The sequence below is a fragment of the Bipolaris maydis genome, assembly GCF_028858645.1.
Source record: "Bipolaris maydis strain C4 unplaced genomic scaffold PSV08scaffold_2, whole genome shotgun sequence".
NCBI lineage: Eukaryota > Fungi > Ascomycota > Dothideomycetes > Pleosporales > Pleosporaceae > Bipolaris > Bipolaris maydis.
In genome coordinates this window covers 431781-447881 of record NW_027093858.1, presented here as the reverse complement: position 1 = coordinate 447881, position 16101 = coordinate 431781, and the positions used below count along the sequence as shown (strand labels likewise).

Genomic DNA, 16101 nt, shown 5'->3' with positions numbered 1-16101 from the left:
TTGCACATATATCATAGGTCGTGGGAACTCAGCCTCGTACATGCCATCCTTGACTTTTGGACGACTCAAATCAATGGAATGTCTCACCAGCTGTACAATGCGCTGATTCGAACGCACCACATTACTTCGCGCAAGAAAGTCGCCAAACTCAAAGCGGCAGCGTCGAATTGCAATGTTTACGCTTTGTTGCGCAGTGGCGGATGCCCTGGCATTATGTACTGTCAAGGCGCAGAGACTGGTGTGAGAGACTGGGTTGCGAACGTCCAAAGATTGCGCTATAAAGATTTCCAACTGGTCAAGAAGCCTGCCGAGAAAGAAATTGGCGGAAAGGAACCAGAGAGTGGCATCACGCACGGGAAGCTAGAGGAAGTGGACACTGTAAAAGATTTTGGAGCAAAGATGGAAAGCCTAGGTGTCTGGGAGTGGTGGAGGAGAGGTATGGGCTATGTAGGAAACGACTAATTTCACCCTTGTCATTCACGGCGTATGCGTGATGTGCTGCTCATCATTGCCTTGTTGTACTTGTTCCTAGCCCAAAAAGGACACTACTATACACGTCTGAATATCTGACCACCATCCTCTTTGCTCTCCAACAAACCTGTCATTCCTTTCGCCATCTTGTCGGCTTCCCGAGCAGACCCTGCTCTACACTCCCCACTATGCCAACCCTCCATCTCGGTAACAAGAGGTATGATAGCCGAGCCTTTCCATGCCACTACGCCTTTTCTCCAGTTCTGAAGCAACGTAGCAACGAGAAAGGCAATACCCATTGCCACCTCAATAATGGGCAAGATGATCCATCCCCAATTGACATACACATACTGTTCGAATGTAATTGCCTCGCCTGCTAATTCCTGACCGGTTGGACTTTGACCAAGAGCATATGTAATACTATCACTCATGCTTTTCATAGTCTGTGTGAAGTCTGTAACGTTGTTCAGCACTAGGCCGAAAAGGTCTTTCTTTGAAGAGGAAAACACCATGTTGAGGAATTCCATAAGTTTAGTGTTGTCAGTTGGAAGAACGCTGAAGCTTTTGTTCCCAGGAAATGTCCCGCTTTCGTCGGAGACGTTAAAGGTGACCCAGTGATTTGAGTCGAAAGGGTTGACAACACCGATGAGTTCGTAGTCTTTGGCAATGCCAGGATGAAAGGTACCATTTGAAAAGGTAGTGTTTTGGACAAGGCGAGCAACCCAGCGCATGCTACACTCGGTAATGTCGGGATTTTCGTCGGTAAATGGCGTCGAAATTTTGGCGGCGGCGAATTTTAACAAGGTGCTATTGAGTAATTCGCCAAGGTGGCTGGTTGTTTGTGGTGGAAGTGCGGTGCTGTTGAATCCAGTCGAACGGGTATCGCCCGATGAGGTGGATGAATAAGACGAAATGAAAAAGTCAGACGGTGTTGTGTAGTTGCAACTACTAGTCCCTCGAGAGAATTCACAACTCATGTTGCTGCTTGATGTGACATTTTTGCACTCGCTCGTTACGGCCAAAGTTGTGAAATCCTCCCACCGACAGTTACCAGTCTGGCATTGAACTTGGATAGGTGCGCTGAGATTGTACAGACCATTGAGAATAGCGCCTTGCATCTTAGGGTCCATCGTTCTCGCTAAATATCGAATCAGCAAGTAGTCTTGGTTTTGATGGTCTACTACGGATGTCTTACTAGATGCCTGTGTTAAACCATAGCCCGCGCCAGTGTCATAGATTTGATTTCTGTAAAAGGTAGCCCCAGATCTCTCGGGATGCTCTCTTGAAGGATACGAAAGTAGCTGTTGCGACAGTGGACCCATGGTAAGAGATACAATGGTAATGAGGGCACCCCACGTAGCCAGTTTGGTTTTGAAATGGAGGGTGAAAATAAGTGTCAGCGAGCCCCATGGCCCACGACTGGCTTCATCGAGGATCTGATACTCATGTAAAGGCCGCGGTGAGCTTACAAGGTGTATCCATTTGAGCTGGCTGATGCATGATGCAACTGGGACTATGAGTGCAGTCCTGGAAAGGGTCGAGAGCAGGGCAACCAGTGTGTTGAGCGTGATGTCGTGATAGAAGTGCCAACTGGATAGTGATTTTCCTTGATACTTCCTTAGAATGATGATGACTGCAATGACGCATGCAATACTGAAAACTGCAGCAATAAACTCCCAATACCAATCTCTGATGTGTAGCTCTCTGGAGTGGCTCAGTTGTTGTTCGCTGTGTTTTGCATTAGTCTGCTCTTTTGCAGGCGCGGGGTTTAGCAACGCCTCTGCGCTCACATCATATCTCGAGGCATCGTATGCGTTCTCCTGCCCGGAAGTACTCTGGAGTGGCGAAACCGCTCTTGGTGATGCGCTTGGTTGGAAGGATTCGTCGTGGTATGGAGGGCGTTCGTAGCCGTTTGAGGATGTCATTTTGACAAAGATGATCGTGAAGAACAACAACAGCCTGCTAGTACTGAGTGATTCAACCGCCTGCAGGGGGCTGAAAAGGACATTATACGTAGCATGGCCCCCGTGTGTAAGTGCGAATGCGATGGTGGCCAAAGTTAGCTGTGTACTACCATAGGTCAAGGGTTTAGGCGTCCCCCACTACGATCGGCCAGGCCCCCGAAGCTAATCTAGGTGAATCCTGGAATGATCCGTACTACTATAGATAGCAAGGCTGAATTTGTGGCCTCAAAAAATGACGGTAAGGTCACTAAAGTGATACCCATGAACAGGCAACCTTTTTGCAATAATTTCTGCTTCATGCTGTGTTCCGTTCATGCTACTTTTGCGCAAAACAATCATATAAACTAGTTATAGTTTTTGTATCTAAACTTTTCTGTCCCCCCCTGGGATTTTTTGTGTTTAGAGCTTTATACTCTCGAAATGGTACCCCAAAGCAACCCTTAGTGAAGCGCATGAAAAAGAAAAATTAACCTCTAAAACTGGGTCTATTCGCAAGTGAGTTTCCCTTAAGAACAGAAGTTCTTCATGCCATTTATCATTTGACCTTGGCGGTGGCAGTGGGTGAAGAACCTGTCTTTTGGTTTGGAGGATGAAGCTCAAAGTATGTTCTTAGTACACGTCTATGAAGATAAGGGTTGAGCGATTGAAACCAGAAGCATACGTTGTTATATTGAAATAATACAATAGCTTAAACTTATTGCTAAATAGATATTAAGAGTTTTTGTTGCGCTCAATTTTGATATCTATACTAACATTTTCAGTCATCACAACTCTATTTTCATATTCCACATTTGCGGGTCTGCATGGCCATTTTCGGGCTGTCCAGACAAAGCCGCCGCCAGCCCAGGTTTTCTTTACTATAGCAGGCTGGCTTTGTTCATGCTCTTAACCTGCCTTGCCAATCCCTAATCAGAGCTGGAATACTACAAGTAGACACTAGTTGCTTAGAGTCAAGATTCAAATATTTGTGATTGTTATGCTCATCAGGAGTCTTAATTTTTTGCTTTCTATTAGCCACAACACGATTCCCTTTCTCTTCTCACGATAAGATTTCTGAAGTGAAATTATGAAACACGTATGAAGCAGGTGTATATTATATTGGAATTTGGAATCTCCCTACTTTATGAATAACAGAATAATCAAAGGATAAGACGGTAGCATGAAGTGTTTTTTTTAGACAGGCACCAAAAAATATCAAGGTCAATTGAGATGAATCTCTCATGACATACTTAAGGTTCGAATAAAACTATGTGCACTATCCAAATAATTATGGCTTGTTTCGCCCAAGAGGTGCCCTATAAATCTCCAATGGCTGGCCTTCCTAGATTACAGCTTAGAGTATGGCGATAGGTAGGTTCTTCAGTAAAAAAAAGAGAAATTTTTGGTATTGGATTTTGCAACCTTAAGCCACACTTTTGAAATAGTACTGTCACAAATTTTCATACATCAAGATCGAAAGACTACGATATCTTGAACAAAGTGTTAAAGTCAATCCTCAAGACAGGAGGAACTGAAGAGAAACATAGACGCATGTGTCGGCCAAAAGTAGACCAGAAATTCAATCAAAGGAGCGCTCACATGTTTCAAAAATAAAGTTCTTTAAACAGAGATGCATTTCAAATCAATCCTAGAATAAGACAAACGCACCTCCAAACGCCAACCAGCTTTTGACACTGGATTTGTCTAATATGGGGCGGCAGACGCAACATTCTGAACAGCGAAGCAAACTAACCAACAAAACAAAAAAACAAGGAGATCTTGCCAATTTGCCATACCGCGCTCTATCACCTCATTATACAGTCAATATAAGCCTCCCCTTTACACCTTAAGCATCTCCATCATAAGTCTCAGCGCAAAGTTATCATCGCCAAACTTCTTCTCCAAACGACCAACCTCGTTGTCAAGCTTGGTGTGAAGCTCACGGAGCACCTCAAGGGTGTACTCGAGACTCTGCGTCTTCTTCATGGTATCGAGGATCTCACGCTTAGCCTCGTTGGTAAGCTTACCCTCGACGCGCCTCTTCATGAGCAGCGCGCGGAGCTGCATCTGCTCACCGGCGAGTGAGGGATTGGCCTCAAGAGTGCGGATGCAGTGGATGAGGGTGAAGGAGTACTTGCCCTCGTCGAGATCCTCGGCGAAGCCCTTTTGCTGCGCGTACTCGGCAGACACGAGGTTCTGGTAGTCGTCGCGGATCTGGAAGAAGCGGCCGATGAGGCAGCCGAGCGGGTTGAGCTCAGAGTCGGAGATTTGGCCGTTGAGCGGTGACTCGGCAGTCATGAGGCGGGTCAGCATGCGGAAGAGACCGCCCGTCTTCATGTCAACCATCCTGAGGTACTCGCCGAAGGTCGGGCAGATGATGTTGTGGGTCCAGTAGAGGTCGTAGCTCTGGCCGACGTAGAGCTCGTTGATTTCCTCATTGAAGATGCGGAGGCAGTCAGGGTTGCTGAGGCCGGCGGCGAGAGCGGTAGCGTGCGTGAACTGGTAGGTTGCGCTGTTGATTGTTTGTGAGGCGCCATAGACGTTGTGAGTTGAGGGCTTGCCGCGGCGGAGGGGCGAGTTGTCCTCGAGATCGTCAAGCCTGGGGGTGGGGTTAGAAGAGAGTTCATTTTGGGATGTTAGAATAGAGGGGGACTAACATGAGGGATGCAGTGTGGAGCATGTTGATGATCTCCTTAATCTTTTTAGTGGCTTTAGCAGGGGTCTTGAGCCAGTTGTTGATGGAGTCAACGGCTTGGTCACGGAAACCCTTTGAGGGCATGGAAGTGATGTAGGCATAGGGTTGAAGAACGACCTGAGATGCATTGTTAGCTACCGTCTTTGTGGAGGTATCGATTTTCTGACAAGACGTTATAGAGAACTTACATCAGTGGTCAAGTTAGGGAGGTCGGTGCTAAGAGCTAGCGAGACTACCTCGTTCAGTTGGAGTGAATCCACGCCAACTCTCGAGATGGTGGGCTTCTTGACACCGTTGGTGCCGTTCACTCCGTTAGTTCCGTTCACGCTCTGCCTTTTCCTCTTCTCGCCTTTTGACTCGCCCTGTGTCGAACCCTTCTTCCAGATGTGGTCCATGGAGCCATCGGCTGGTGGGAAGGTTGCTGGGTACTTGGCTACACCGTGCTTGGCTCGCAGCATCTGGAGCTCGTTCCACTCAGCCTTGAGGTTGTATCGTGGGCACTGGGCACTCCAAACAACATTGCCAGAAAGGGTGTACTGCATGACGTCGATGTATCGCTTGGTATCGTCAGAGAGGTCAGATCGCGTCTTGGTGTCCTTGACGATCTGAACAAACTTGGCCATCTCTTGTCGGATACGCGCCTTGAGGCGCTCTCGGCCTTCTGCTTCGTCACATCCATGCTCCTTCATGACAATGTAGACTGCGTTTTGGATGTTGGCGTCATTCTTCTCCTTCTCGAAGGAGAACAGATCGTTGACGAGCGAAGCAGCACACAGGGCCGGGGTGAGGAACTCGGTGCACAGTGCCTCCTCCTCAGGGGGGATGGTGATGGCGCATCCGAAGGTGACCAGGCCGTGCCAGAGCATGTATCCGACGTCGAGACTCCTGTAGGGGATGTACTCATCAAGAGTCTGGAAGTTGGTCAACTCCTCTCGCCTGGCAGAATGTTGGACTCCAGCAGCCCAGCTCTTAGCGACAACCATGGCCCTCTCAGGGTCAATTGCCATCATCTCGCGCATGATCTGAGCAGCGATGACACGCTTGCCAGAGGCACCTCGCTCGTCGATGCTGCCGGTCTTGGCTCCCTGCTCCAAGCCCTCCTCCATGTCGCTCAAGTCGGCATCCTCGATGTGCTCATCGATGACATCGTCATGGATGAAGCCAAACTCTAGAGCATAACTGGTAATCTCCATTCGCTCGGGAATACAGTTGGGCACAGCAACAGTGATGAAGCTGAACTGTGGGCCAAGGCCACCTCGGAAGGGCCTCTCGAGAGGTCCAACTAAGCGGCGCCAGTCTTCCTGACACCTGAATGCACCGACATCCTCAAGATCGGCAGCATGGTGGCGCCTGAGATCGATTCCTTCGCAGAGGTTGTCCGGGTCGTAAATGTTCCTGTCGAGGAGGACGGAGTAGGGTTGGTCGTATGAAGGGGCCATTTTGTCTTTTTAAACTCGAACGACTGTTGCGTTACCGGCGAAGAGTTGAGGCCTGTAGGTGGAGATGGGAGAGGTGGAGGAGAGGCTGTAGTAGACCAAAGGATACAAGCTCAACAAGATGAGATTAATGACAATAATGAACGTGAGATCGCTTGTAAATTTTGATTCCGCTTGAGGAATGGTAGTCAACATACGGATTGCTTTCGATGGGCGATGATGGTGGCTTATGAACGGTGGTTCGATGGTGATGCGATATAAACTTTGGAGGCCAACTAGTTCTTTTAAATAGACATCCTTGTAGTTGCTACACATTGTCATGCAGCGCTTAGTGTGCGAGCATAGGCAGGCACTTGGTAGCGTGGGAGTGCGTTTCACAGCGATCAGCTACCAAAAGCGTAAATTCCGACCAGCGGCAGTCCCAACAAGCTGTCGCACAGCGAACCATGCCAGGCAGCAGAAGAGAATGGAAATTGAATGCCGGTGTAGTTCCGCTTCGCGTTGTGTGGGCCTAGACTTATGGTGGTCCTGAATGGGAAGTGGCCTAATTGGGCGAAAATCCCGATTTTGGTCAGCTTTGGGTAACTACCGTATCCCAGAACACTAGCCCGCCGGTAAGACGGTGCAGTGTCAATCAGACTATTGGTATCAATGGCATTTTTTTGCCTTGTCTACTGTATCGCTGCGACTCACTTATAGACCATCAAGCCCTCAGCCAACAGAATTTGTCAAGCCATCCACACAAGAGCGTCTCTCACCTTCTCTTCTTCCTATTCACATTCGCCATGTCTTCTATACAGTTGCAAAAGTACCTTGATCTCCTGCCTGAGAATGCCATTCTCAACGCAGGTATCGCCATCGCAGGACTCAGCGCAGCCTATGCTATTGGCTTGGTGATCTACCGCCTTTACCTCTCTCCCATCTCCAAGTTCCCCGGTCCCAAGATCGCTGCAGCAACCTTCTGGTACGAGCTGTACTACGATGTCATCCACAAGGGACAGTACTTCCACAAGATCGAGGAGATGCACGAAAAGTATGGTACGTACCACGACAGCTTTCCCCGATACCCCGGATCCTCGTTGTGCAAACCCCTCTACCCGGTAGACCGTAAATTACACGAATTCTAACGTCAATGCTTAGGCCCGATTGTAAGGATCAACCCCCACGAGCTGTCCATCCGCGATCCCGACTACTACGATGAGCTCTACGTCTCTGGCTCTGTCCGCCCCAGCGACCGTTACGAGGGTTTCGTCAATGGTGTCGTCGACTTCGAGGGCTCTCACTTGGCCACTGTGGCCCACGAGCTTCACCGCAAGAGGAGAAAGCCTCTCGACCCTTACTTCTCCCGCGCCGGTGTCAACAGGCTGGAGCCCATGGTCGCCGATCTCACCGAGGAGCTCGTTGTCAAGCGTTTTGAAGAGTTCAAGGGCACTGGCAAGGTCGTCAGGCTCGACCACGCCTTCACTGCCTACTCTGGCGATATCATCAGCGCTCTCTGCATCGACGAACCACCCCACTTCACCTCCACCCCTGACTTCACTCCCAGCTGGTTCGATCTTTTCCACAGTGGTGTCGTTACACTCCCTCTCTTCATGGGTCTCCCTTGGCTTATCCAGTAAGGAACATCCCACACCCGCAAAGCCTACATGTGCTAATTAGTATAGCCTTATCCGTCTTATCCCCGAGTCTATCCTCGCTGTCATCGACCCTGGTGCGCAGAACTGGAACACCTTCAGGATGGTACGTTCAGTTCCTCAACCACAAGTCCGAATATTGCAGCCATACTAACTGTTTGGCAGATGTGCTATGACAGCATCAAGGACACCAAGCGTGAGAAGGGCGCCCAGCCCACCAAGGATACCTCGCTTCTCGGCCGCCCTACCCTCTTCCGTCACCTTGTCAACAGCGATCTCCCCGCCTCCGAGCTTTCCGATGAGCGTCTCCTCCGTGAGGCTCAGGTCCTCATCGGCTCCGGCACCATGACCACCGCTGGTACCATGTGCTTCCTTGTCTACTACATCAAGTCCAACCCCGAGATCCACCGCCGTCTGACCGAAGAGCTCAAGCCCATCATGGAGGGATACCCCCACAAGAAGCCTAGCTGGGCTGAGATCGAAAAGGCCGAGTACCTCCAAGCCGTTCTCAAGGAAGGTCTTCGGTACGTCCCTCCCCCACAAGATGATCCACACCCAAACACACACATAGATGATTGGAAAACTAACACACTACACTAATAGTCTGAGCTTCGGTACCATTCACCGCCGCCCACGTGTCTCTCCCAACCAGCCCCTGCAGTTCAAGGAGTGGGTCATCCCCGCTGGCGTCCCCGTCGGCATGTCCGCCTACTTCCAGCACACGGACCCCAAGATCTTCCCCAACCCCCACGAGTTCAACCCCGACAGGTGGCTCAGCAACGTCACTCCTGCCATGAAGAAGAACTACGTTCCCTTCTCCAAGGGCTCCCGCCACTGCCTCGGAATGAAGTAAGTTTTTTCCTCTCCCTTCTTTCTCTCTCACATACAACGAAACTAACGAGCATTTTCCAGTCTTGCCTACTGCGAACTCAACTACATCATCGCCACCATGTTCCGTCCTGGTGCCGTCGACTTCGACCTCTTCGAGACCACCGAGTTGGATGTCAAGCCCACACACGACATGGTTGTCCCTCTGCCCAGCCTCAAGTCCAAGGGCTTCAAGGTCAAGTTCAACTAGATTTCGCCAACCATGGCGGGAGTCTAGAACGGTGTTGGGAAATTGTAAGGATTCAAGTCTAGAATGATGGAAGAAAAATGCAAATAAGCATTAGAGAATATGTGGCTGGCTGCTTGGTGGGGCATCGGCCCTGAGTCGATGGGAAATTGTAAACTTTGTTTTTTTCTCTTTCTCTTTCATCGCGGTGTAAGGTTGGGAAGGACAAGATAGTTAGATCTCTGTTTTAAATGATCAGTTTTTTTCAGTTTCTTTTAACCGTTTCATCTCATCTCTTCTTTTTTTTCGTTTTAAAAAAGATGCTTGGTGAATATTTACCTTTTGGAGCGGTGTGCGAATATGTGTAGGCAGTAGCCTTCGCACTTCGAGCGGTATGCAAATACGCAGGGAGCAATCGACTTTTGCGCTTCTCACGGTACCCCTTGCGCCACATATTTCTTCTTCTGCTCTTGATATGACAAATATTAGCAGACTTGGCTCGAAAAAAACTAACCTTCAGACAAAGGGCTGCGAGGGAGTCAAGTCGACAAACATCGAATATGATCTGATCTACTATTTCTCCTTTGAACGCCAAAACTCCCCCCTCCCGATTCAACGCCAAGTTCTAATCGAACCACACATATATCATACGAAACCTAAGCGAACAGCTAAAATATCATGTTGAAAGAAATTAGAACGTCACGAGATAAACAAGGCTAGCGCCCTCTAGGCTCCTAGCCAAAGAGAAGTGTCCTCTCCCCTCATTCTTCGCCACCATTCACTCTGTCGCACTAATTCTCCTTCTTCACCGCCAACTTCCGTCCAGTACTTCTGCAAGAACCATGTCCTAGCCTCCCAGCTTCTGCCGTCCCAAGGCGTGATTGTCGATGGTATGCCGGGAGCAGAATTTCCTGCAGACCTTCCAACACCGGCCCAGCAGACCAATCCGCTAATCAAATCATAGTAAAGCTCCTGGTTGTAGAAGGAGTCTTGTTTGCTAATCAGGTTCTTTCTCAACGTGGGAAATGGGAGAAGATCGATAATGGGATGATGTCTGATCATAATCTGTTCCTTTATCGGCCTAAGATCGGGCTTTAGACTCTTGAAAATGGACTGCATGGTTCTGACGACGCCCTCAATCCCAGAATCGCCGATGGTGTTGCGGAAAGGGCGGAAGAAGGGAGATTCAGCATCATCATGACAGAGCATTTCCTCGGTGATGCCGAGATGCAGGCGGTTTGCCGTGACTGCGCGCACAATGCAGATGCGTTCGACACTGAGCGTGTAGTCAACGGGGTCGACCGGGAACGGGCTCAAGTCGGGGTTCAGCGCTTTCAGATCGCGGTATCCGCTGATGCCTACTGCTGAGCTGGCCTGAACGTGGGGGCTGACACACCCACACTCGACATAATCAATCCAAGGATGCAACCTCGACGTGGCGTCGACGGTTTGGATCAGATTGGACATGTCGATGGAGCTGGCTGGGTCGCAAGGGGCGAGGTCCGAAGGAGAGTTTGAGAAGATGGAGGTGGAGAGGTCGAGGTCAGAGAAGGCAGTAGATTCACTGCTATATTCACTGAGACTTTGTCCCAAGTAATGACACATGATCTGGCCATCGGCTGTGATGCTTCGTGACGATATTCTCGACGACACACTTGAAGGTGCAGGAGTTGTGATGACGACGGCATCAGGAGTGGTTGTCTCAGCTATTGCAGCGCCTTCAGCGACGGTGGCGGCGAGCGTCTCGAGTTGATCGAGGCGTCTCTTCAGTTTGTCGCCTGGACTGGCAAGTCAGAAACGATGCTGGGTAAGTAGAGGGAGATTCGGCGTGAGACGCTGAAGTGCAGAGGCAGGCAACGTACGGTATTTTTTCTGTGCCTTGATGTTTTGCTGACGTCGTTTCTCTTGGTCGCGGCGCACTGGTTTCCGCTTGTCTGTGCTGGCCGCATCGTTGTTATTGTTGTTGTTGGTTGAGACGTTATTTTCCTGGCTTTCCACCGGGCTAGGGAGTTGTGCGGGAGTGGTTAGCATGGTGTCGCAAGGTGGTCCAGTTGACAAGGTGTAGCGTGTACGAACAACGGAACGGCGAGTGGGATAGTATGATGAGCGCGAGGGAGGGTGGAGCGACAGTCAGCCCCCCGCCCTTGCTCGCACCGTCTAGCGCTAATCCGTATTTGGCAAGGCTAGCTTGGCGCTTTGAAAGGGCGGAGGGCCTGTTCGGTGTTGCGTCTTCTCTCGTCCGTTTCGCCTACCGGCAAGGGAGCTAGGGGGCGAGGGTTAGCCCGAGTTGGCTCAATTCGTTACTTTTGTGTAAGTAGGGGTATGCTAGGAGTGCCTGATTGCGTGCCTGCTATAACTAGAGTTCTATTGCTGATTTCCTTTCGCAGATAAGCTAACTATTAGCTTGTGTTTTGGACTACGTATATCATTTCACTCTACTGTACCCAGACCGCCAGGAGACTAGCATGATGGAAGGGGCTAACAACAAGAAACGCTCCAAGCTACAGGGTCACATGGACATGTTTTGACAACCAAGGGTGAGCCTACACCCAGTGCCAACAGATTGATCATGCCAATGGCCTTTGGCATTAGAGAAGACGCCTAAAGACGTACACAATAGCCTATATCGATAGATTGGCATGTGTTGTAATCTGCCCAGAATCACTAGCTCATCGTCATCGTCATTGCCTGGCATTACCCTGCGTGGTGAAAACATCGCCATCCCTGCTGCTCTTGTACACGTTCCAATTTGGAGGCAGACACGACCTTCCGCTCCTTTGGCTTGATGGATCTACCAGCCAAGGCTGCATTTGGGCTGTGTTTGGGCTGCCTCGCGCTATTTGCAGCAGCGACTAGAAGTGAGCTAGAATGCACCGAAAATGGCGAGAGTGAGAGCTTGGGCGACAACATGCCCAAGCGCTGAAGTGCTGAATCAGGCGTCGACGTATCGCATTTGTCTCAGCGCAACCGACAGACAAGGCATTCAGGCATACAAGACAGTCAGTCAAACTGTCCGCTTACGTGCTCAGCGGCAGTGTGGTAGTAGTGGGTTGTACGTACGGTGACCGAACGGCCTGTTCCTGCTTACATCACTCTGGCTTAACAAACTCTCTCAAACGTCAATAGCGTTTCCCGATTGGCCTCCCGCATCCTCCCGAAGACCCCGGGCATGCGCCCCTGGTAACCAGCCTGCGCCGGCCTGCGACCATCTGCACCCATCCCCCCCACGTCGCCCACGTGCACCCAAGACCTCGCGGACATTCCTTCCTTCACCCTCGATGGCCGAACAGCATCCATGCTGACAACTCGGCGCCATGCCAAGCGCCGAGTTACTCATATCTTGCATGTTCCAAGCTAATTGAACAAGTACTATGTACTTGCATCCTTAAAACTATCAGTCTAACACTACATGCGCACGCACCCCATGGGAGGCCCACTCGCCAGCCCTGCGAGTACTTTGGAAATCACCGTGTTGGCTCGGCCTAGCACCCAGCCTGTCCACTGCGTAAGTGGTAGACTCTGCTTGCGCCGATGGACCCTGTCAGCCTACGGGTAAAGTGTGCGTAAGTTCTCTACGCAGCTCGAGGGAGAACGGGATAAGCCGACAGCCACAAATCTGCAACCACAGACGGCCTCGGCTAGCCTGCTCGCAACATGCAAAAAACACTGTGCATGCGGCTCCAAGGCATTACAAACCTTCCGACTAATACTAATGTGCTTAGCGAACCGGCCAAGGGTTGGGGCCCTGAACGCCACATACTACGATACGAAAAATTAGGGCGTTATGTTGTGACCAGGAGGCCAAACGGGCCGCAGCAGCACGCCAAACCAACGCCTCAGGGCTCCCAGCGATACCCACCGACATTTGGCCCTAGGGCCGCCTTGGTATCTGAAGCGCGGGGGATCCACCTTGTACTCGGTCTCACCTTCTGTCAGCAGCCACCAACACTAAGCACCTGGATCGTCAATTCCCAGGAAATGGCTAACAAGGCAGCCACTGGCGTCCAAACCGCCTATCTTTGGTAACGCGGCTCTCGGGCTTGCTTATCGAGTCCGAATATCCGACATATTTATGAATGTTTCATTCAGCGACTACTACAACTACTAGTACCATCTCGGCATTGGTCGTGGTGCCATTATTCACACCCATTTATTCATCAAGGCCCCGATTTTTCAAGTTGTACATATTCTACAAAAGAAACAAATCCGAGCTGGCAACCTCCTTCACCGCCGTTCACATTTGGAAAAGGATAGGTTGGATAGAGAAGATCATCTGCTCATCATGTTCGGAACCCTACACTGCAACTCGCCTACCAAGGAGGCAGAGTTTGTCGAGAGGCCATATGGATCCCTCAACCCAGGAATGAACTCAGCCTGCGACCGATGCAGAGCATACAAGGTAAGACTACCAAGACTTGGATTTTACCCCTTCAAGCAAACATACGCTTTCAGTATCTGGTTTGCTGACGCGTGGAGCAAATTCGTATAGGTCAAATGCACTGTCAGTGGAAAAAGCTGCAGTCGATGCCGGCGTTTAAAAAAGACATGCAGTTTCACATCAGTGAGGCAAAGAAGTAGCCAGCGAGTATGGAAGACAGACATCAACTCCAAACGCCAGGAATCCCAACCATCAGACAGGTCTGCCCAACCACAGACATCACCGAGCCCCAAAGACAGCGGGAACGAGGGAGAAGATCACATAAAGCAACGAGGCTCTATATCATCAGGCCACACAGACGGAAACGATGGAAGTGAGAAAGGAGACCCACAAATTACAGACTACACATCACACCACCTCTCTGAAGCATCATCATTATCATCATCATCATCAACATCCAGCCTACCATTCCTCGCCGACTACGACCAACGAGATATGAGCGAGCAAAGAGACGACCTCTGCACATGCAGCATCCTGCCCTTTCCATTCTGTTCCTCAAGCGTACACTACAACAGCCCAGACGCCATGGCTCGGTCCAACATCGGCACTCCCCATGCCCTTCCCACACCCCCGGCCTCGAGAGACGAAACCCCACAACAAGTGCTATCCAGCAGCCAATCACACGACTCACAATTCGAAATGGGTCCCATCGACACGGAATCCCTCGACATCTCCGGCATCACATCCTCAATGTACTGGTCGCAAGGCTCATTTGAGAAAACCTGCCAATGCCTCGCCGACGTCATCTTCGCCCTAGAAAAACTGGAAGCAAGCTGCAGTTCAGGAAGCAGAGCAGGACTCGACTCTATCGTCGCCAACCAAAAAGAAGTCATTGAACTCTGCCGCTGCATGCTCAAGTGCAGCAACTGCATGGCTAAGCGCGAAAACTTTGTCCTGCTCGTATTCATGAGCGAACGTATAGTGGTAGCATGCAGTCGCATTGTGACAATGTACCGCATGGAAGATGGAGGTCTGCGAAACAACACGCACAACCACAGCGGCACTACTACGGTGGCACCCGCGCAGCTCGCCTGTCTACCCGGCCCACATCTCTCGGGCTCCACAACCGACATGGACATGGATAGCCAGTGCCTCACAGCAGCTACCGCATCAGCGGCCGCCTCGTCGTCGCCATCTCGGCCCACCACGTCAGGCTGGCAACAACTGCTCCTCGGAGACTACAAGATTAACTCAGCCCTAGAGTGGGACCATCTCGTCCGTGCCCTCATCAACTTTCAACTCAGGGCCGTCAAAGCCCTTCTGTGCGACGTCAAGAGCATAGGCACCATGATCCTGGGGGATGCGCAGAAGGAGTCTCTAGCCCGCGCTGAAACAATAGTCAACAAGTTAGAACAAGACATTTACATAATCTAGCGTTTTTCTTGGTACTATGCATTTTTCCCCCAAGAATGGCAGATTTGTTAATACAATACTTTTTAGTAATTATCACATGTTGTTTTGCTTATAACTACATTTTTTTATAACTTCTTTTGGGAGGCGTGGCAGAAAGACAAAAAACTTGGTTTAGATAAGAGACATAATTTAAACTGTTTTGCGCTCTCTCAGTTTTCTTAGCGCCGAGAGACCCTTTAGGGAATACCCGCCTCCCTCCCTCTCCCCTCTTTTTTGTGGATCTTTTTTTTTTGCCCATAAAACCGAATGTTACGACCCTTCTTCCCTCGCATCTCGATACTCGGGTTTTTTTTGTTGATTTATCCGTGCATTGGTTTTTTTTATCGACCAGTCCACTTTTTTACGCGTGGGTCGTAGGAACATGATCCCTCATCTTTGCTCATCCCGTCCTCGCTCCCTCTCGCCCGATCCTCCCGCCCGTTCTCGCAACCAAAAAAAGGTCCTTTTTTTTTCCCCCTCTCTTCCTCCTCCAGCCTGCTTAGTTAGAAAGAGGACTTATCTTTGCTCATCTTGACTCTGGCCCAATATGTTACCGAAAAGCCCATGATCGGTACACAAATAAGCACTATAGTAGCGATTTACAGCTGGCTAGTTTCTTGCCTCTAACGCGTGCTCCAAGCAACCAAGAGATAAATCATACCGCCAATCAGCCTAAGGATCTGTATGCTGAGCAAAACATGCAGCAAAAAAAATGCAGTCGCCAAAAACATGTCCAAGGGTGTCCGTCGCGGTTCACTCGCTTCTTTTTTTCCCGCCCTACCCTGCCCTGTCCCCAAGACAAGCTGTTGTTACAGGGTAGAACCCGAGAGAGAGAGAGAGAGCCAGCTAGTCAAGCGTACGGAAAGATTGATGACAACTTCGGGGAGATTCCGCACGGCTGTGTCAATATATCAAATTGAGTTATTCCAAATATGCACGCACTCAGCCTTGTTCCGCGGAGTAAGGGAAAGGGGCGGGGGGAAGAGGGGTGGCAATAGAAGGACTGCATAACAACGGAAGCTGGTTCACGTATCGCGT

At 50.2% G+C, this 16101-nt stretch overlaps 6 protein-coding genes across 6 annotated transcripts; 3 read left to right on the top strand and 3 right to left on the bottom strand.

The window, feature by feature from the left end:
* Positions 1-47: 47 nt before the first annotated feature.
* On the top strand, positions 48-462 carry PSV08DRAFT_383602 (uncharacterized protein; the record flags this gene model as incomplete). The annotated part of the gene is made up of 1 exon (XM_014229523.2): positions 48-462. Exon 1 carries the CDS (start codon positions 79-81, stop codon positions 460-462), a length of 384 nt encoding a protein of 127 aa, XP_014084998.1. The 5' UTR covers positions 48-78.
* An 86-nt stretch (positions 463-548) lies between these two features.
* PSV08DRAFT_358643 (uncharacterized protein) lies at positions 549-2396 on the bottom strand (the record flags this gene model as incomplete). Its single annotated transcript, XM_014229524.1, has 2 exons — positions 549-1609; positions 1667-2396. The coding sequence occupies 2 exons, from the start codon at positions 2394-2396 to the stop codon at positions 549-551; spliced, it is 1791 nt and encodes a 596-aa protein (XP_014084999.1).
* A 1640-nt stretch (positions 2397-4036) lies between these two features.
* On the bottom strand, positions 4037-6784 carry PSV08DRAFT_262813 (isoprenoid synthase domain-containing protein). The gene is made up of 3 exons (XM_014229525.2): positions 5298-6784; positions 5072-5226; positions 4037-5013 (listed from the first exon to the last, which is right to left on the bottom strand). Exons 1-3 carry the CDS (start codon positions 6546-6548, stop codon positions 4254-4256), a joined length of 2166 nt encoding a protein of 721 aa, XP_014085000.1. The 5' UTR covers positions 6549-6784; the 3' UTR covers positions 4037-4253.
* Positions 6785-7285: 501 nt separating this feature from the next.
* On the top strand, positions 7286-9510 carry PSV08DRAFT_215079 (cytochrome P450). Its single transcript, XM_014229526.2, has 6 exons — positions 7286-7583; positions 7686-8160; positions 8210-8285; positions 8345-8703; positions 8783-9028; positions 9092-9510. Exons 1-6 carry the CDS (start codon positions 7331-7333, stop codon positions 9255-9257), a joined length of 1575 nt encoding a protein of 524 aa, XP_014085001.1. The 5' UTR covers positions 7286-7330; the 3' UTR covers positions 9258-9510.
* A 262-nt stretch (positions 9511-9772) lies between these two features.
* On the bottom strand, positions 9773-11343 carry PSV08DRAFT_358640 (uncharacterized protein). The gene is made up of 2 exons (XM_014229527.1): positions 11096-11343; positions 9773-11011 (listed from the first exon to the last, which is right to left on the bottom strand). The coding sequence occupies exons 1-2, from the start codon at positions 11262-11264 to the stop codon at positions 9960-9962; spliced, it is 1221 nt and encodes a 406-aa protein (XP_014085002.1). The 5' UTR covers positions 11265-11343; the 3' UTR covers positions 9773-9959.
* A 2081-nt stretch (positions 11344-13424) lies between these two features.
* Positions 13425-15236, top strand: PSV08DRAFT_215075 (uncharacterized protein). The gene is made up of 2 exons (XM_014229528.2): positions 13425-13632; positions 13723-15236. The coding sequence occupies exons 1-2, from the start codon at positions 13516-13518 to the stop codon at positions 15043-15045; spliced, it is 1440 nt and encodes a 479-aa protein (XP_014085003.1). The 5' UTR covers positions 13425-13515; the 3' UTR covers positions 15046-15236.
* The last annotated feature ends 865 nt before the right edge of the window (positions 15237-16101 follow it).